This window comes from Megalops cyprinoides, chromosome 16, assembly GCF_013368585.1.
Source record: "Megalops cyprinoides isolate fMegCyp1 chromosome 16, fMegCyp1.pri, whole genome shotgun sequence".
NCBI lineage: Eukaryota > Metazoa > Chordata > Actinopteri > Elopiformes > Megalopidae > Megalops > Megalops cyprinoides.
The window spans coordinates 30,728,390-30,749,316 of record NC_050598.1 but is presented as its reverse complement, the minus strand read 5'-3'; the positions used below and the strand labels follow the sequence as shown (position 1 = coordinate 30,749,316).

Below are 20,927 nucleotides of genomic sequence, written 5' to 3'. Positions count from 1 at the left end.
AGGGGGTCTGGGTGTGTGCTGTGTGTGTAGTGCATAGTCCGCACATTGTATTGACTGTAATGTGTGTATGCTATGTGGGTAGTGTACGATTTGTATAGCGTATTGACTGCGCTGTGTGTATGCTATGTGGATAGTGTACGGTCTGTATAGCGTATTGACTGCGCTGTGTGTATGCTATGTGGATAGTGTACGATCTGTTTAGTGTATTGACTGCACTGTGTGTATACTAGGTGGATAGTGTACGGTCTGTATAGCGTATTGACTGTGTTGTGTGTAACACATTGAGTGCGCTGTGTGGTGTCCAGGCTGAAGCAGCCTCCTCAGACCCTGATGGAGCTGGGGGACAGTCTGAAGCTGCTGGAGACGCTGCAGGGCGACCGGAGCAAGATTGAGAGCCAGATCCCCCCCATCCATGAGCAGTTCACCATCCTGGATAAGTACGAGGTCGCCGTGGAGCCGGCCGTGAGTGTGTTTCTCTCTCTATCTCCCTGTCTCACACACACACATACAATCATACACACTATACCGACACACACACACATACACACACACACAGTGAGTCAGCTCTCTGTCCCCCTACAGGTGCAGGAGATGCTAGAGGCTCTGAATGGGGAGTGGCTGGTGTTCCAGCAGGTTTTGATTGACAGCGAGGTCATGCTGAAGAAGAACAAGGAGAAGTTCAGGAGTGGCCTCATTGTCTCGGCCGAGGACTTCAAGAGAAAGACACACGCCACTGTGGAGGAGTTCCACGCAACAGGTGTCCTGTCCACATGCACACACACACACACCCACACACACACACACACACACACAGACACACGCACACACACACACACACACACACACACACACACACACACACACACAGACACACACGCGCACACGCACACACACACACACACGCACACATGCACACACGCACACACACACACGCACACACACACACACACACGCACGTACACACACACGCACACACACAGACACACACGCGCACACACACACACGCACGCACACACGCACACGCACGCACACACACACACACACGTACACACACATACACGCACACACACACACACACTCACACACGCACATGCACGCACACACACACACAGACACACGCACACACGTACACACACATACACACGCTCACCTGAGCCCCTGCACTTACCACTCCCATTACTCCCACTCCATTCCATTACATTACTGTCATTTAGCAGACGCTCTTATCCACAGCAGCTTACATTGGTTACAGGTTTTTTTTATACAGCAAGATATTCCCTGAGGCAATTCTGGCTACCTTGCCCCAGTAGCAGTTCTCCAGCGTGGAATCAGACCAGTAACCTTCCGATTACAACCCCTGCTTCCAACCACTATGCTACACTGCTACCCCATTCCCTTCCCCTCAGATCCTCTGAAGCTCTGCAAGGCTCCTAATTGGTCTCATAAAAGGGCCAAATAAATAAACAGCAGTGAAATAACAGTCTGTCCTCTACCCACCCATAGCCTGAACGTTTCGCTAGCTTGGAGGTCCTGACACAGAAGTCACAATACTCTCAAATCTTAATTAACAAGCCTTTCTTTTGTTAAAAGGGCAGGTCTGCTCCATTTGTTACATGTCTCAAACTACTGTTTGACTAAAGGTACTTGTAAGCGCATTTGTTGGCTGGAGTGGCCAGTAATTACATTTGTTGGAGGACTTTGCATTATCATTTCTCATGATATGAACCCTCAGCCCTCTGCTCAGAGCCCAAAACACAGCTCCACACTGTTCACAATGGCTCTTAGCGGCACCTTATTTTTCTCCTGCATTAAAAGTGCTTTATTATTCATGCTTTTTAAGATCTCAGGTCCACTTAGCTGCGCAGAGCTGCAATAATCTTTGTTCCATGACAAATATGATAAATAAGATCCATTGCTTCAACTGCAGCTATTTACCACCCTCACCCCCAAATTCTCACCGGGTTCATGGAAAAGGCATACAGACTGCGCCTTTTTCCTCGCAACACGAAACAAAGACACCCTGTGACAAAATGTATCCAACAGCAAACCTTCTGTCCTCTTTTCTTTCTCCCTTCTCTCACCCCCCGTTTCACTGCTCCTCTGTCCCTTGCCCTGCCTCCCTCCCTCTCAGCCTTTCACCGGTGTTACTGTACTCCTGCGAGCAGTAACGGCGTGTGCTGTCTATTGTACGTGAAACTGGAGCCAAATGTGGGTTTTTTTTTTTTTGCTGTGGTCACATTTCTGCTGCGTGTGTCTGGGTCTGAGTTCACAGTTTTACCTCGTTTCTCCTCTCTGCAATCATGACCTGGAGCAGGGTTTGTTCATTTAACCGGGTCATGAGTCCGTAACATTGAATTACAGCCAGCTGATACAGGACAGCTGCATTACTTTGGAGGCTATAGATAAAAAAAGGAGCAAGTACTTTACCGGAACTCTCCGATGACATTGTCTGCTCATTAAATTTTAAAACAGAGGCACCGGCACTTCTTTGATTGGTTAATTATATGCGGATCACCAATCACACCGTGGAATAAAGTTCAGTCACAGCCAGTAACAGGCAGCATGTAAACCAGCGGGGGGGGGGAATTACGGGGGGGGGGGGGGACAACGAGGGAACCTTCTTAAGGGGGAAAATGCTCTCATCATGAAGCAACAACAAAAAAAAAAACACAGGAGAAAGCAAACAGTGTTGAAGTCCTGCTCCTTCCTCCTTTCGTGCCGCGCAGCGTGGGGGCCACCCGCGGCGAACAGCGTGTGCGCCGCGCGCGTTCTGTCCAGAGGGGGCAGCCTTCTGAAGATCAAATATCCTCTAAATCAAAGCTGTCGCGGGGCAGAGAGGACTGTGGGAGCCCAGGCCCGGTGTGCAGGGCTGGCAGCCTGCATGGGAGTTTGGGAGAAAGCCAGCCTTCTTATAACGCTCTCCACAATAGAGCACACCTCTTCTCTCCCCCCGCCCTGTCCCCCCCCCCCCCCCCACCCCCACCTTCTCTCTCGCTCTCCCCGCTCTCTTTGTTCTCTTCCTACCTCTCTCACCCCCAGCATCCCTTGAGAGAGTGACCCGTTGGTCCTTACAGGCCAGCTGTGAAATGACTCTTACAGAACATAAAACAAAAATAGCAATCAAACCCTAAACCCACAGTACATCCAGGTACCGGAGATACTGTGGATCAGTGGCAGCTGTTTAATTAAGGACAGGATTTGAGAGAAAGCTATGTCTGTGTGTGTTTATGAGTGGCAAGGTCTACAGATTGTATTTACGTGTGTATGTTTGTGTAAGGTGTGCACGGGTGTATACTGTGTGTTTACCGGTGTTATTGCTGTGTGCATATTACTGTGTATGTGTGTTTATTGTGTGTGTGCGTGCTTGCTTTTATATGCATGTGGGCCTGTGCATATGTGTGTTTATTGTGTGTGTGCATGCTTGCTTTTATATGCATGTGGGCCTGTGCATATGTGTGTATTGTATATGTTTACGCATGCTCAAGTGTGCGTGTGGCTCCACTAAGTGAATTGATGTGTGTATATGTGTTTATTGAATGTGTGCATGCATGTTTGTGAACATTGTACATGTGTCTATGCATCTCAGTGTGTTATATGTGTATATGCGTGCTTGAGCGTACATGCGTGCGTGTGTGTGTGTGTGTGTCTATGTGTGCGTGTGTGCGCCTGTGTGTGTGTGCATGTGTGTGTGTGTGTGTGCTGCTCCTCTCAGTGTGTTGATGTGTGTGTGTATGTGTGTGTGTGTGTGTGTGCAGGCCCGTTCAGCAGTGCGGTGACCTCAGTGGCCGCTCTGGAGCAGGTCTCCATGCTGCACGGCCAACTGGAGGCCCTGAAGCAGGAGGAGGCCATCATCCGGCACGGCTTGTCCATCTTCAAGATCGAGCACCCGCCTTGCAAGGACATGCATCTGCTGGAGAGGGTGAGCAGCTCAAACACGCCACCTCTGAGGAGAGGAAACAGATCGCTGATCACACATGCCACCTCTGAGGAGAGGAAACAGATCGCTGATCACACATGGCTCCCAATCCTCGTATGCTCCACACATCCACCTTTTCTCACACACCAGTGTCATTCCTGTAAAATGTGGGATTAAACATCTTTTACCCCCTTTCTTCTCCTTTTCTCCCTTTTCCTTTGTTTTCCTTTTCCTATCTCCTGCCTTTCTTCCCTTTCTCTCTGTCCCTCTCAGGACCTGGAGCACCTGCAGCAGGTTTGGCAGATCACGCAGGAGTGGGAGGGTCACTGGGAGAAGTGGAAGGGGGGCCATCTGACCACGCTGCAGACGGAGAGCATGGAGAACACCGCCACTGTCATGTTCAAGAAGCTGCACAAACTCAGCCGCGAGCTCAGGGCAAGTCAAGACATGAACCTGCACCACACCCTCCATCCCGATGTAGTTCCCCACCACACCCTCCCTCCCGATGTAGTTCCCCAGCACACCCTCCATCCCGATGTAGTTCCCCACCACACCCTCCCTCCCGATGTAGTTCCCCAGCACACCCTCCATCCCGATGTAGTTCCCCTCCACACCCTCCCTCCCGATGTGGTTCCCCTCCACACCCTCCATCCCGATGTAGTTCCCCAGCACACCCTCCATCCCGATGTCGTTCCCCACCACACCCTCCCTCCCGATGTAGTTCCCCTCCACACCCTCCCTCCCGATGTAGTTCCCCACCACACCCTCCCTCCCGATGTAGTTCCCCACCACACCCTCCCTCCCGATGTAGTTCCCCTCCACACCCTCCATCCCGATGTAGTTCCCCACCACACCCTCCCTCCCGATGTAGTTCCCCACCACACCCTCCCTCCCGATGTAGTTCCCCTCCACTTTCTCCCTCTCCATTGTGGTCCCCCACAATGCCCTCCCATGTGTACTCAGCCCACCTCATCCTCCGTGCTTCCCAGGATCACCCCTGTGCCGTGCTCCTGCTCTGTGCTGTATCGCCTTTGTTCTGCGCGAGCCCTGTGCTGCCCTGCTCTGTGCTGTATCGCCTTTGTTCTGCGCGAGCCCTGTGCTGCCCTGCTCTGTGCTGTATCGCCTTTGTTCTGCGCGAGCCCTGTGCTGCCCTGCTCTGTGCTGTATCGCCTTTGTTCTGCGCGAGCCCTGTGCTGCCCTGCTCTGTGCTGTATCGCCTTTGTTCTGCGTGAGCACTGTGCTGCTCTGCTCCTGCTCTGGTAGTGTGATGCAGTGTTTTGCTCAGAGCCTCGGGTGCTTCTCCACCGCGTGACCGGTGGGGTTTTCAGCCTGGATTTCAGTAGTTATCCTCGAGGCGTGCCTTGGGCACACCATCCTCTGCAGTCCTGCAGCAATCAGCACAGGCACATGAATGATTGCACAATTATAAATTGTGTAATTGTACCGATTAGTTCATCAGCGCAAAACCAAAAACTGACGCAGTTATGAGTACGGGAGGAAAAAATGAAACATAAATAACATAACGCATAAATAACGTCAGGAAGCATTTCTGTGAGTGAGCGATGGCAGCAATATCTGCCTGTGCCCTGCATACCCAAGGATGTCATTTGTTTTGCAAAACTTACAATGTATCATTCAAATGCACACAAAAGATAATGTCAGACCTGCATTTTAAAAGTGCAAGAAACACAAATATGCGTGACTGTTTTCCTTGAATGAGTAGATCAGCCAAAATGACCTGCATTCTTATATAAGCCTGTAATAAACGGTTGGAGAGTTCCATCAGCCAGCCGACTCTGCGAGGTGTATCTGCCTCAGACTGCTGACTTGCACGAAGCTGAAATCAGAGAACTGATCTGACAAAAACACCCGACGGCGTAGATGCAGTCCATGACGAATCAACAGATGTGAAAGATCATTATGTTTTGCATATTTTATTTGTTTTGCAAGGACAATTAATTATGTCTGATTAGAGAGTTACTCTGGCTGATGGAGAAAGCTCCTTGAACTGCTCCTCAGTGGCAGATGGCATCTTGGAATGTTGAAATGCATATGAATTTGAATTTAAAAACGTGACTGCGTTTGTGTCAGACAATGGGAGCTACATGCTCCAGGCTTACAACAGCATCCCTCGCCGATCATTGAATGATGTCAGAATCTGCGAAACCTACAATAAGCTCGAGGACTTGACACATGCATATCGAACACCGCTACAGCAGACGCAGCGTATAGACAGAATAATAAACCACAATTATGTTATGACTTTCAGCAGGGTTGCTGAAAAGATGATTATTACAGCCTTGATCAGTGTAAGAGAATGCATTTCAGCCAACCAGCTCACAAATTTCTGAAGGCTGTCAGGATTTTTATCCCGGGACAAATGCACAGCTTGGATGTGGAGATCCTCCTATCAGATTCTTTCCCTGGGTTTGATGGGGATTGTAATTACAGACTGGACTAATGCAGACTGTACCCAAATGAAAACCGCAATGTTGTTGGATGAATATGTGTATACATCTGAAAAAAACATTTCAGTCTGACACAGAGGGCTGAACGACACAAGTCAGTTGTTACCAGTTCTGTTGATCCAGACCAGCTATGAAAGCACCGTGGAACAGATGCAGAATAACAGTTAAACCCTCCATCTGCAGTACGTCTGAACACTGCAGATACTGTAGAACAGAGGCAGCTGTTTTCTGAAAAACAGGATTTGAGAGAGAGATATTTCTGTATGTGATTATGAGTGTGGTGGTCTGCGGAGTGTATTTATGTGTGTGTTTGTGTAATGTGTGTGAATGTGTGTTTAGTGTATGCGTGTGTGGCTTCACTCAGCACAGTGATGTGTGTGTATGTGTATGTATTGAACATGTGTTGCGTATATGTACACAGATGTGTGTGTACTCTATGTGTGCCTGTGCATGTGTGGGTTTTATTAGTGCGTTGACCTCAGCATTGGGCTAACTTCTGCTGCCTTATATTGTTCAGTTTTGGACTGGCTGTGTTATGTAGGCCCATGCTATATTGTGGTGTTATGCACACTATTGTACATTGGCATTATTGCTTCACACTGTGTAGTCTGGTCTTGTAAGGAGATGTGTTGCTGACAGGATAAGCAGTGGGAAATCCTCAGCACTTCTAAGAAGAAGATTGACCAGTTCAAGAGGACCCTCCCACTCATCGCTGACCTGAGGAACCCCGCCATGAGGGACAGGTAGGGGACACACCTGTGCCACACGCACCTGTGCCCCACGCACCTGTGCCCCACGCACCTGTGCCCCACGCACCTGTGCCACACGCACCTGTGCCCCACGCACCTGTGCCTGCCACACGCACCTGTGCCCCACGCACTTGTGCCCCACGCACCTGTGCCACACGCACCTGTGCCCCACGCACCTGTGCCCCACGCACCTGTGCCACACGCACCTGTGCCCCACGCACCTGTGCCCCACGCACCTGTGCCTGCCACACGCACCTGTGCCCCACGCACCTGTGCCCCACGCACCTGTGCCCCCCTCCGCAGAGATCTCTGATCGCCAGGGCATCTCCAGCTGTGCTGGGGTGGTGTGGCGTTGGTGCCTGCTGTTCGTAAGGCTAAACCCTGGCTTTAAGGCCAGTGGGCTCATATTGCTGTTGTAGGATCCCAAATTAATTTGGAGCAATAGCCTTTTAATCCACAGTGGCTAAAAATCCATTGTCATTGGGGAAGTCAGAAGAGATGTAATGTGGGGAAGGGGCCCTCCTGTGTGGGCTGGCATTGGGGGAAAAGGGTTGGGTCCAGTGTGGCAGAATGAGGGCGGAGATCAGTACCCTCTTACGCTGCTACCCCAGAGTGTGCAGCTCGAGGCGAGGGGAAGCCAGAGAGAAAAGGAGGGCAGCCCTGCCTTCTACCAGAGGTGCAGAAGTTATTGCTGTATTGTGGCACTGTCTTAATAATCAATGCGCCCACTGACATGGATTGCTGAAGCAGATTACAGACTGCAGGAAAAATGGCTTCCAGTCTCCTTTACAGCAGCCAGAAAAGGCATCAATGACATCGTCACTTTCAGCACCTGTCTCCGGCAATCTGTGGCCTTCTTTTCTCCCTAATTTATGTCTCGCCTCCTCTGAGTGGCCCGCACTCTCCCCGTCTGTGCTTTTTGACGGATGGAGTTCAGACAGGGCAGATGGATTTGTGCGGGTCTGTCCCTCAGCGCTCTGATGCTGCCGCTGTGTCTCTCCGGGTACCAGGCACTGGGAGCAGATCAAAGAGGAGCTGCAGCGCCCCTTTGACCAGAGTGGCTCAGACTTCACCCTGGAGAAGATCGTGGCTCTGGGTATGCACCAGCACACGGAGAAGATCAGCGAGATATCAGGGGCCGCCAGCAAAGAGCTGTCCATCGAGCAGGTACCCCTCCCTCCACCCTGTCCCTCCCCCCTGCCCAACTTGTCTGTCCACAGGTGTGTTCTTCAAGGTCTGTCCTGAAGTACAGACTTCATGAATCTTTTTACTAATAGTTTGAATAGTTGGAAGTGGTTTAAATATGCGGAAAGAGTGAGCGTTATTCTGACAGGGTTAAAGTAGCTGTGTGTTTGGAGCCGCTGGAGTAGGCTAAGCCCCAGCTACTCCCAGACTGCCACTGAATCAAAATGTGGACTCGGGGGAGGGGAAATCGATAGAGTGTTTAATTTGTTCCAGATCTGATGCCTGGTGTCCCAGGGCAGTGCGATACACGCGGCCAGCTTCCAGAGGAGCCCTGTCACTCTACCGGCTGGCTGTGGGAAAAATGCTCTTGTGGCCAGTCATTTATTTTCAATCTTCCAAATGTGCTGGACTGCATTCACTGAGGTTACAATAACAAGGATTAGTGTGAATAGCGGTTGGAATGGGTGTTTGAAAAGCCTCTGTCTTGTACCGTTCATTGAGAAGGCCTGGTAAAAAAATGGAGGAGGATCAAGACACACGCTTTCTTCTTCGGCTTGTCGAAGAAAAATGTTTCCTCTGTGGTGTTTGTGAATGGAAAATCCGTTGCAGCTGAGATCAGTCTTACCCGCCTGTAACTGGCTTTAAATTATTATTAAGCCCTCAAACCGTAACTGTTTTACAGACTTCCACAGAGCAGACGGCACCGTTTCAGCCGGGCCTATCAGGGGTGGGTCTGCGCTGAGGCTTTCCCGGCCGCTAACGCTAACCTCTTTAATATTTCAGTCTCTGGAAGGCATCGCCAAGGCGTGGGAGGAGACATGCCTGGACATCGCACCCTACAAAGACAAGGGTCACCACAGACTTAGGTGAGTCTGCCCTGCAGGAGAGAGGTCAGAGGTCAAATGAGGTGAGTCTGCACTGCAGGAAAGGGGTCAAAAGTCACTGAAGTGCCTCTGGGAGCAGAGGTCGCAGGTTAAACAGCACCAGCTGGACATTTTCTGCTCAGTCACTCCACGGTCAGGTAATGAGGATCAAACACCTGAATGCTGTTCTGCTTTAATACTGTTTCTTTTCCTTACTAATTTTACGATAAACCTGACATTAAGATCTTCTCTACATCACTAATATAGAACCAAGAGATTTAAAATTAGGCAACCTTTAATCAGCAAACTGTCATAAGCCTTTGTAGGATTAACATACACCAATAAAAAATCAGTCATTCATTAACTCAATGCACAAGTGCAAAGATTTTCATAAGCAGAAATCATGCATCAAATAGATAAGCGATTATGCTTCAGCTACATATTCTGCATGAGCTGTTTTGTTATCTTAATGCTGATTGGATGTTGACCGGGCTGCTACTTCCATGTCTGCCAATAGCACATTTGCCCTCAGGGCAGGAGGTTTCCGAGAGCACAGCTTAAAAAGATTTGGAGTTAGTGGAACCTGATGGCGTCGGCATGTGGCCAGGCAAGGAAAACAACCAAGGACACTGCCTGTGTGTTTAGCAGCTCATTATGGCAATGCCCTCATGTAACAAATTTCTCTCATTAAGAAGGCAGCCCTAATTGACTTTACCTAATTGACTTATTAGATTATTTTACCCTGTCTAACTGAGCCATAACTTTGGTGTGTTTCCAGTCTCGGGTAATTGGTGATTTACAGTGAGATGTTAATCTGAAACGGTTCACTGCCTCTTTTGGGTTCTGGAGCTGTGAACAGGTTTTACACAGTGCGTATGTGTAAAGACCAAGGGGTCTGTCTGATCAAATCCGGTACAGCTCAGCATTAATGCAGGAGGCACTGTTAGTCACTGTCACTTACCCTTAGGCAGAAGGATTGGAAAAGAGAAAGGAAGGAGAGAGAGAGACCCTGGCCCTGATAAAAAGATATACAGCTCAGAGAAAGAAACGGAGGAGACAAGCCCATCTGTTATGTTATGTTATGTTTTATATTCAAAAGTTAATCCTTCATTCATTCCAAGGCCCGGTAGGTATTTCACTGAAAAGTGATAGTGATGAAAAATGTTATGATTTTTATGCGTTCACCCAAGAGGAGCCAGGATGTCAAAGTTCATTTTGAAATCTCTGGAAAGGTTCCATTAGTGTCTGAAAATAACACCTACAGTAAGTGAATGGTTCGATGCACAAGGTAAAAACTCTCTGATTATAATACCTTACCCTCTCTGAGGAGCTGAGGTCAGGCCCAGGAATTTGGGTCAGAGTGTTGTGGGTTCAATACTCACACACACACACACACGTACACACGCCTGTATACTCTCTCACATGCATGTGGCTCTGCTGTGAGGGAGCTGCTGCCAGAGGGAGTTTTCACATTTGATCCGAGAATTTCCTGTGGAAGCACTGTTGCCTTGCCAGCTCTGAATTCTGTTGTGTATATGGCCATGAATGTACAGCTCACACTGGGAGGTGGAGAAAGCTACTTCACCTCAAAAGGTTATTTACTGTGAAAATATGAGACTCCAAAGTGGCTCCACGTCTGTAGTAGCAACACTCAGCCTCTGAGGACTGTGGTGAGGAAACTGCGTTATCAGTAGTGCGGTGTTTAATTATGCTGTACTGGTTATATTTACCTCAGTTGCACTCAAAGAAAATGAAATATTTCGAACCACAGAACAATTATCTATCAGCACAGTGCTCTGGCTGGAAACGGCGTTTCAGCTCTCGTGTGGGTCTTCAGCCAGATGCAGTCAGTGGGGAAACTGCCATGTGTTGCATTGACTGCAGTGGAGATGCTGGGTGTTTTCTCACGCGTGTGCTGTGGGATACTTGTATGAAGTGATGTCACAATAAGCCTTCATGGCATACTCGTTTCTTGTGAGAGGACTTTCATCTGAAAAACCCATTGATGTCGAGAATGGATGTAAGGTTACAGACCTTGCATCCATTCCAGATACCCAGATTTCTCGAAACAAATAAGAAAATATACTGATTTTCACCCACATTTAAGGTGCTGTACATGACGCTTAGTTTTCACCAATTTCGCATGAATTTTCTAAGCACCAGTGTGTGAGCCTCTCACAGTTGGTCTGATTACTGCAGCTATTTATGGTTGGCTATCAGTGCAACATAGTCCTGGATCCACTGCCACAGTGTTTTTGGAATTCACATTGCTAGTCAGCCAGTCCACGCAGTGATGATACAAGCTGGTCTGAGCCCAGATTTGCAGCCCCAGAGTCCTCAGTCATGATTTACTGTCATTTCGAGGTTGAAAATCCAGAATCCAAAAAAAGCAGATGTTACCACAGAGCCTTTGCCTCTGAACAGCATTTGTACATGCAGTAACATTCAGTCCTGACCGTGGCTAATCTGGCTAAACACAGACCGTCCCGCTGGTTTGCACACTGTTGAGCTGTGGCAGTAAACACAGGCTTTGTTTTCACTAACTGACACAGGTGTGACATCTAGCCAGCTGCTGCTTAACATGGAGGTTAGCTAGCTAGCAGCCAGTCTCCCAGACCTTTTAAAAAAAAACACAGCTCACCCTCAGTAACACACAATTAGTGTCTTCACTAGCTTCTAATTCTGAGACTTGCTTTTGGGAATTTATGGATGTCATTGCAAACATTAATGTTTTAGTTCAGCTGCTCCGCTTCACAACACCAAGACTGACCAGATGTACTGACTGCAGTATTAATGCTGATTTGCAGAGATGCAGAAGCCAGTGTTTTGTTTCACACACATTTTTTTCTGATTTTGATGGGGACCTGTTTCAGTTTCTAGTTTTTCAGATTCCCCAAGTACTCCGGCACCCCTGGGTGAAAAACTGGGGGTTACAGAGTGTTTGCATATCTGGTGAAATAGTAGCTTATCACGCAGTATAAAATAATCTCACATAACATTTGTATAAAACCTTCACATGGGCAATCAGACACCTTTCCTGGGTTTGTTTTATTTCCCCGGAGAAGGCCTCCTTAAGCGGCTGTGTTTGATTAGGAGAGAAACGGAGAGACGGTGTGAGTCCGTGAGTGCGGCGGAGGGCGAAGCCTGTCAGGTATGAAAGCGCTGTCACCTTCCTGCGGCTGTCAGCCCCCCTCACGCTGTCCCGTCAGCTCTCGCCCACCTGCGAGCGACCGTCACCGCGCGCCAGATACAGCTTAAAGAGGTCCCTTTTCTTTTTTTCTTCCACACGCCAATCTCCTCACCTATTTATAGAACGTCAAATCCCTGTTTTCGGCAAAGGATGTGGGGTTTTTTTTTTGTGGTGTTTGTGTAGGAAGAGAAGAAATTCCATCAGGCCCTCTCACTCTGCCTCCTCCTCACTCCTCATAAACGTGATCATCTTCTTGTCAGTAGGCTTTTTTGTGTAGATTTTTATGCCTCCTCATATCAATTTTTGTTGTTTTTGCCTCCTCACTCGTAACTGCTGCCAGGGAGAAGCACGTCTTCGCTTCACGCCTTGTGTCTCTGAGGCAGAGGATCTCACTACTGCATACGCCACAAAATGCTGTGAATTTCTGCATTTACGCTGAGGCCCGGCTTGGAAAGCACTAAGGCCAATACTAAATCAATCACTAATGACTGTGCCTTACAGTGACTGACAGCGTTTTTCCACATGAGGGGAAATGATTAATGATGGTTTTGATGATATGGGTAAGCTTCAAAGAAAGAAATTAGATGCTCCTTTTGGAAGAGGTGATGATAAGTGAGGGGTTTGATCTGATCTCAGCCAAACAGGCTCAGTAATAACTGAGACATTGAGCGTGGCCTAATGTCACTCCTGGGAGGAAGCAGCACCCGGTGGGACCATCTCTGCTTGTAATTGGCCCTGGAGTGGAGGATCCTTCTGTGAACGCTCACGGCAATAAGAGAAACGCACCAAATCACCTGTAATTACCTCCTTCTGAGATCTCCATTCATCTCTCCCATCCCCCAGCCAGGGAGAGGATCGCAGCACACACACACACACACACACGCACATAGACATACACGTTCACACACACACACACACACAGACAGACACACACACACACAAACACACACAGTCACATGCATGTGTGTGCATATGCACATACATTCATATACACACAAGTACACACGTGTACACACAAACACTGACATGTGTACGCACATGCACACACACACACACACACACACACACACACACACACACACACACACACTCAACAATTACTGGCACTTGCCATTATCTAGGGCAAACTTCAACTGATACAGAAAATACCATTGGTACAGATTCGACCATCACAAACAGGCAGGGTCTAGCATGTACATGTACATATAGTAATGCTGAATCATTCCCTGTCGCTTGTCAGTACCATCTCTGAGAACTGTTTTTTTTCCTGTGTGTGCTTAGTTTTGATATTGTTGCGTTTGGTTTTCTGCACTTGCTATATGTTGGTTTAGTTTCTTGCTGTGTGTTTGCCCCCCGATACTGCAAAGACCCAGAAACAAAATCTCACCCAGGCTGAGCTGGTCTTGTTATTATTGCTATTGATTTGTACCTTTATTATTTCTTTAGTACATCAAGCTCACATCACACTCAAGACATGCCCACAGTGCAACACTGCCACCTAGTGCGCGAGAGGTGAAACCCTGCCATAGCCCGTCACTGTGGCCAGACTGACTGCTGCTATAGAGTGCAAGAATGCCCAGGCCATCTGCTGCAGATTAGAAGAAGACCTCCAGCCCAATTCAATTAGCATCCGAGCCAGCACAACTGATTTAGCAGAAGGAGAAAGGCTACAGTTAGCTGCAGCCTCACAGTAAACATGAGCAAACAGAAATGCCGGGTTTCATTTCAATTTGATGAACTCGGAGTAATGGGAGATAGTTGGAAGCCGCACACCACACACATGCCCATATAGGCATGCACGCACATCGCTGCAGGCAGCCACACACACGCACACACACACACGCACACACACACACGCACACACATACTTACTCAACTGTCATAATCGCACACTGACACACTCACTCACACACTGACTCAGCAGCCTCACACACTCAAATACACTTACACACTCGGCTCTCACAATCACACACGCATACACAGATGCATTGACACCCAGACATGCAAACTCTTACTCGTACACAGATATGTGGACAGGCTTCTGCACATGCACTCACATGCGCTCTCTCTCTCTCGCACACACACACACACACACACACACCCGCAGTACACAGTGGATGGGAGGAAGGCTTTTATTTCAGTGGTGTACTTGGTGCTGTGTACCTTGCTCTTCACTAATGAGTCAATTTGCCCTTTGAATGCGCAGAGACCATGAAACATTCCCTTCGCATTTTACTCCTCTTTAATACAAACTTAATAGCCACTGTTCCAGAGCTGGAACTACTACTGCTTTTACTAATAGCGAAATGAGGCGCTGTCATTAGTTTGGAGTGAGCTTTTCAGCGAGTGAGTCAGTGAGGGAGGGACACAGTGTCTCTGTGCTCTCACCCTCTATTTGCAGCCTGAAAGAAAAGGCGTGCTGAATGGATGCTGAAATGTGTGAGCGCGTGTGTGTGAGCGCGTGTGTGTGAGCGTGTGTGTGAGCGCGTGTGTGCGAGCGTGTGTGTGTGAGCGCGTGTGTGTGAGCGTGTGTGTGTGAGTGCGTGTGTGTGAGCGCGTGTGTGTGAGCGCGTGTGTGTGAGCGTGTGTGTGTGAGCGCGTGTGTGTGCTGTTTCACTGCGGTGCAGTGCAGAAGGGGTGGCTGAGTGTGCCGCAGCACAGGCTGCAGACGAGACGCCGCTTATTCATTTCAGCAGCACCGGAGGTCAAGTGCTCCTTCACGGGCTTCTCTCGCTCCCGCTCTCTTTGATAGCCTGAAAGGGTCGGCATTCACGTTCTCCCACTGCCATGACAACGTGTCCCCTCTCCTCCAAGAGAGGCGTCTTCGTTCCGCGGCATTGTTCAGCCGAGCGGATAGGTTGCACCGGTCCCGGGTTCGGAGACTGACGCCGCATCTGTAAATGAGCACATGATTGTGGCGATGTTGTTCTCTCCGCGTCGCCTCTGAAATTCCCTGTAAATTGCCCCTGTGAAATCAGATCGACAAAAGAGCAGGTTACATTGCTGCGGCGTTAGTATGGAGACTGTAATGAGGCTGATGTCTCCAGCAGCTGTGGTGGCGAGCGTTTGCACAGCGGGCTCCCAGAGCGCGACGCTGGGGTCCAATCAGAGAGCGGCCGCAGCGGAGTAGCCCCCGCCCCCCCCCGCCGCAACGCCGCACGCCCGCCGGGCAACCGCCGGCCGCGTCCGCACCCTCCAAGGGCAGCCGCCGTCGGCATGGCAACGCCACTGCGCTGCGTGAAGCCGTTGCCACGGTTACTCCTCACACTGAGCTGCGCCCGCCGCTCACCTTGTCCGCCTCCTTTTGTCCGCGCCCCTCCCGGTTCGGAGTGCGTCTTTGTCATCGGCAGCGTGGGCCGGTGGGGGTGGGGGGGTGTGGGGGGGTCCTCTCTGCTGCTACACTCTTAACCCCACACAGCTCAGACTGTAGCAGAAGCACAGCCGTATAGAGGCCAAAGCAGTCTCAGCAGAGTGAGGAGCTCTCAGAGCCACTGCACAGAGCAGGGACATGTTCACCACAGATACCGAGCAAATGCCTGAGCTGCGCGTAATTCCAGTCTGTAAAGGTCATGCTTACCTGGAGCCTTTGCTGGTTTCACATGCTTTATTTGCTCTGTTTGACCTGGTCGTGTGATGCACGGACCCCTGTGTCATTGTGTGACTGGCTGCGACACTGTGCTCGTGTGGGTGTGTCCTATTCTTGACCAGGCGGTGTGTTGCTGTCCCTCTGGTTGTGAGATGGTGCCAGTGTAGGTGTGATTACTCTTGGCCAGATGGTGTGTGGTGGTGTTCTTGGTTGTGATGCGGTGTGTGTTGGTGTTCAGAGGCACAGAGGAGGTGTTCCAGGCGCTGGAGGATAACCAGGTGACCCTCTCCACCATGAAGGCGTCTCGCTTCGTGCGTGCGTTTGAGAAGGAGGTGGACCGCTGGGAGCGCTGCCTGTCGCTGGTGCTGGAAGTCATCGAGATGATCCTGACCGTGCAGAGACAGTGGATGTACCTGGAGGTACACGTCAGCTATGCCTGTGCCTATACACACCCACGCACACACACACACACACACACACACACACACACACACACACACACACACGCGCACACGCACACACACACACACACACACACACACACACACACACACACACACACACACACACACACTTACAGTCACTTGTGCACTTCCACAGTTTTTCTGTAGATACCAAGTTACAACAGTTTATAGCGACAGTAAGGTGCAGCTTGGGTGCTGTAGCTTGATAAAAGCACACACACACACGTGCACACCCACACAAAAACCCCTCAGAAATGCATGCATGCAATCAGATCCACACACACGTGCATATAGACACGTTGCTTCTCAAATGTGTCTCTCCGGAACTGTGAATGAGACTTCAGTGCTGCTCTTTCTCTGACTCTCTTGCTCAGAATATTTTCCTGGGGGAGGACATTCGGAAACAGCTTCCTCGGGAGTCTGCAGAGTTCGACGAGATTAACTCCAGCTGGAAGACCATCATGGACCGGCTGAACAAGGACAACAATGCCCTGAGAGGAACCCACTATCCAGGTACGGGGGGGAAGGGGTGGGCACAAAGGAGCACTGTGAGGAAGTACTCAAAATCTGCTGGAACAAAATCCGAGCTGTTTGTGTTTTTACTTTTTTAACAGGTAAATTAAGACTATAAACTGAAGCCAAATTAACAACAGATGCAATGACTACATCTGTCCCAATGTTATGGCATTCATATGTGATGATTCAGTCCATCTCTCTCCCACCCCCAGGTCTGCCAGAGAAGCTTGCAGAGATGAACAGCAAGCTGGAGGAGATCCAGAAGTGCTTGGACATGTACCTGGAGACCAAGCGGCAGATCTTCCCGCGATTCTACTTCCTGTCCAACGATGACCTGCTGGAGATCCTGGGACAGGCACGCAACCCGGAGGCTGTACAGCCCCACCTCAAGAAGTGCTTCGACAACATCAAGAGTCTGAGGATCAGCAAGGTACAACTATACGCGCATGCACACACACGCGCATACACACACACACACACTCTCTCAGTCTTTCTCTGTGTGTCTTCTCTCCAGATGGGGATCAGCAGTAAGACGGAGGCCAGCGGCATGTTCTCATCTGATGGAGAGTCTGTGGACTTCACCCATCCAGTGCTGCTGGAGGGACCAGTGGAGGTGAGTTCTGTTCCCCCTTAATCAGAACTCCTCCCCAAAACAGAAGTAGACTAAACGCTCAATTTTAGGCCAAATTTCAGACTCGGTTTCAGACCTTCAAGTCTGTAAAGCTGAATGTTGTGGGAAACCTGTTTTTTTATAAGCAAGAAGTCTACCAGAAACACCCGATGTAACACAGTTTTGTGAAAACTACATGGTGAGAAATGATCCATAGCACATCAGCACAGGGCATGATGGAGTTGCTGCCGACTGGCCAGTGAGTTGTTACACCTGTGTCACACCTCCTTCTTGTTTTTATGTAGTATGCAGCCTTTTTCTGCCTTGTGCCGGAGCTTTGAAATTGTGTTCCTGTCCAGACAATTAAATTTAGTTTTGTGTTTGCATCACCAGCTCAAAGCATTTGCCCTCTGCATTGAGACCAGGAGAATTTGGGCCAATGGATGTACGTATATCTGTCCGTTTGTGACTCCCCATGTCCGTCTGTCCGTCTGCCTGTGTGTGTGCGCAGGCCTGGCTGTGTGACGTGGAGCGGACCATGCGCTGGACGCTGAAGGACTCTCTGAGGAACTGCCGCGTGGGGCTGAGGAAGATGACGGGGAAGAGGGACAAATGGGTGAAGGACTGGCCGGGACAGGTACATCACCACCCCCCCGCCCTCACCCCAAACTCTCGGCAGCAAATATAGCCCACACTGATCTGTCATTACTGACAGCTGTATACTCTTCTCTGAATGTGGCCTGCTCTACTGACTCATCACTGAAAGAAACATATACTCTTCTCGCATAGTATTCCGAAAGCCTAATCAATCAAACTATCAAGCTCGCATGAAAGCAAGCATGGAAAAATCAATACATATGCAAGCGTGATAGGTATTCTAATGTGGGTGTTAGTCACTTCACTGTTGGTGTGCTGATATCTGACTCCTGTGAAGTTGTGAAGTACATCAGGAAAGTCACAGAGCCCTTTTCTAAGTCGTCAGTACCACTGTAAAGGAAATCAGGCTTTTGTCTCTGTGTCTCACTGCTGGTCATGTCTGTGTCTGTCGCTTTGCGTGTCGTTGTGTCTCTGTTTCTGTCTGTGTCTCTGTGACTCTCTGTGACCCTCTGTGACTCCCTGTGTCTCTGTGACTCTCTGTGACTCCCTGTGTCTCTGTCTCCCTGTGTCTCTGTTTCTGTCTGTGTCTCTGTGACTCTCTGTGACTCTCTGTGTCTCTGTGACTCTCTGTGACTCCCTGTGTCTCTGTCTCCCTGTGTCTCTGTTTCTGTCTGTGTCTCTGTGACTCTCTGTGACCCTCTGTGACTCCCTGTGTCTCTGTGACTCTCTGTGACTCCCTGTGTCTCTGTTTCTGTCTGTGTCTCTGTGACTCTCTGTGACCCTCTGTGACTCTCTGTGTCTCTGTGACTCTCTGTGACTCCCTGTGTCTCTGTTTCTGTCTGTGTCTCTGTGACTCTCTGTGACCCTCTGTGTCTCTGTGACTCTCTGTGACTCCCTGTGTCTCTGTCTCCCTGTGTCTCTGTTTCTGTCTGTGTCTCTGTGACTCTCTGTGACCCTCTGTGACTCCCTGTGTCTCTGTGACTCTCTGTGACTCCCTGTGTCTGGCATCCCTCCATGCCTGCAGATGCTGATTACAGCTAGCCAGATCCAGTGGACTACAGACGTTACCAAGTGCCTGATGGTTGGCAAGGAGAGGTCGGACAAGTCAGCACTCAAATCCATGAAGAAGAAACAGGTGAGAGGGAGGCAAAGCGGCATGGGCAGAGCTCGGGTTGGCTTGGGTCCGTATTTGGTGCAAATACTGGGGTCCCAAAAGGGGCGAGTATCGTCAACACCATCAGCAGTGTGTAGACATGGCCCCATGAGGTCAATGTGTCTACTGAATCTCAGATTTCTTCTTCGAAATTAAACCCCAAAACTGAAAGATATGGCTTCTTTCCCTGAGCGCTTCTCCTACATGCAGCTTTGCCTTCAGATTCTGTTGAGGGATAACAGGTGTTTTATGTTATTTGTCAATTTAATCGATTTGTCTTGATTTTTTTGTTTGCGTTTGCAGCTGCAGCTGTTTCTATGTATCATAATTTTGACGCATACAAATTTAAGTGCCTTGCTTACAAAGAAATTTTTTGTCATGGTTTGTTTACTGACATTTTGTAGGACTTATTATTTGTAGTTAATTTGACTGACATTTAATTTGATGTTTGCAAAAGAAAACTGAACATTGCTTTGTCTGCATTTCAAAAGAGGCTAGCTTCTTGGCTACAGTGAAGTGCCTGTCCATCAGTGAAACACAGGGAGCTTTCACACATTTTTTATATTCATTTCTGTGATTGTAAACTGAAAATACGTAGTCTACAGAGCTATTTGTTTGTGATAATTACATTTTGACTTTGGTGGGTTGGGCGTGAAAAAGGGATTTTAAATGGAATCTGTTTGGTTTGGTTAGGGCACTCTCACACATTGTACACACAAGCCAAACTGGATCCAGTGGCTGAAGGATCCGACACAATATGTGTGAAACATGGGTGCAGTGTATTACAATACAATAATAATAATTATGATAATAATAATAATAATAATAATAATAAGAAGAAGAAGATAGCTGACCTTACCCACCCCCAGGATGGCGCTTCCTCCTGGGTGATGCATAGCAGCAATTTTGCCCTAGAGTGCTCAACACCTCTGAGCTGAGGTGAAGAGGGGAGATTTATGTATTTCATTATACTGCAGCGTGATTAGAGTGCCAGATTGGGAATTTGGCCAGGACACTGGGGAACCCCTCAGTCTTTGAGATAAGCGCCATGGGATCTATAATGAGTCACAGTCAGTCAAGACCTTGGTGTAATGTGTTATCTGAAAGTCAGGATCTCCTACAGCACAGCGTCCCTGTCCCCTTCACTGTACTGCAGCACAGCCTGCCAGCTTTGTCTAGAGGGAAGACTGCTCCCTACTGGCCACCAGCGTCACTTCCAGCCAAACCCACGCTCTTCTCTCAGTTGTCCAACCAAATCCAAACCAAGCCCAATCCTGCTTAGATATATGAGGGGGTATGAGTGCCTTCTGGATCTTTCCTTTCAACTGTCCTTTAGGTGTCGATGCTCCGCCGGTACTCGGACGCAATCAGGGGGAATCTGAGCAAGATCCTGCGTCTGAAGATTGTTGCCCTGGTGACTGTGGAGGTGCACGCCCGCGATGTCATCGACAAACTGGCCAAGGCCGGCTGCTGTGACGTGTCCTCCTTTGATTGGCTCAGCCAGCTGCGCCTGTACTGGGACAAGGTGAGGGGGAGGAGGGGTGGAGGAAGGGCGGGAGGAGGGGTGGACGAAGGGCAGGAGGAGGGGTGGAGGGAGAGAGGGAGGAGGGGTGGAGGAAGGGCGGGAGGA

General features: G+C 49.3%; 1 protein-coding gene across 1 annotated transcript in view; it reads left to right on the top strand.

The window, feature by feature from the left end:
* The window catches only part of dnah2 (dynein, axonemal, heavy chain 2), an 86,221-nt gene that overhangs the window by 23,862 nt on the left and 41,432 nt on the right, over positions 1–20,927 (top strand). The window contains exons 22-35 of the mRNA XM_036547675.1: positions 306–462; positions 583–757; positions 3,756–3,919; positions 4,190–4,351; positions 7,024–7,127; positions 8,144–8,300; positions 9,102–9,184; positions 16,196–16,376; positions 16,796–16,934; positions 17,150–17,367; positions 17,452–17,550; positions 18,059–18,184; positions 19,169–19,279; positions 20,634–20,822. Coding sequence (XP_036403568.1) covers positions 306–462; positions 583–757; positions 3,756–3,919; positions 4,190–4,351; positions 7,024–7,127; positions 8,144–8,300; positions 9,102–9,184; positions 16,196–16,376; positions 16,796–16,934; positions 17,150–17,367; positions 17,452–17,550; positions 18,059–18,184; positions 19,169–19,279; positions 20,634–20,822 — 2,065 coding nt within the window. The remainder of the gene's footprint in view (positions 1–305; positions 463–582; positions 758–3,755; positions 3,920–4,189; positions 4,352–7,023; positions 7,128–8,143; positions 8,301–9,101; positions 9,185–16,195; positions 16,377–16,795; positions 16,935–17,149; positions 17,368–17,451; positions 17,551–18,058; positions 18,185–19,168; positions 19,280–20,633; positions 20,823–20,927) is intronic.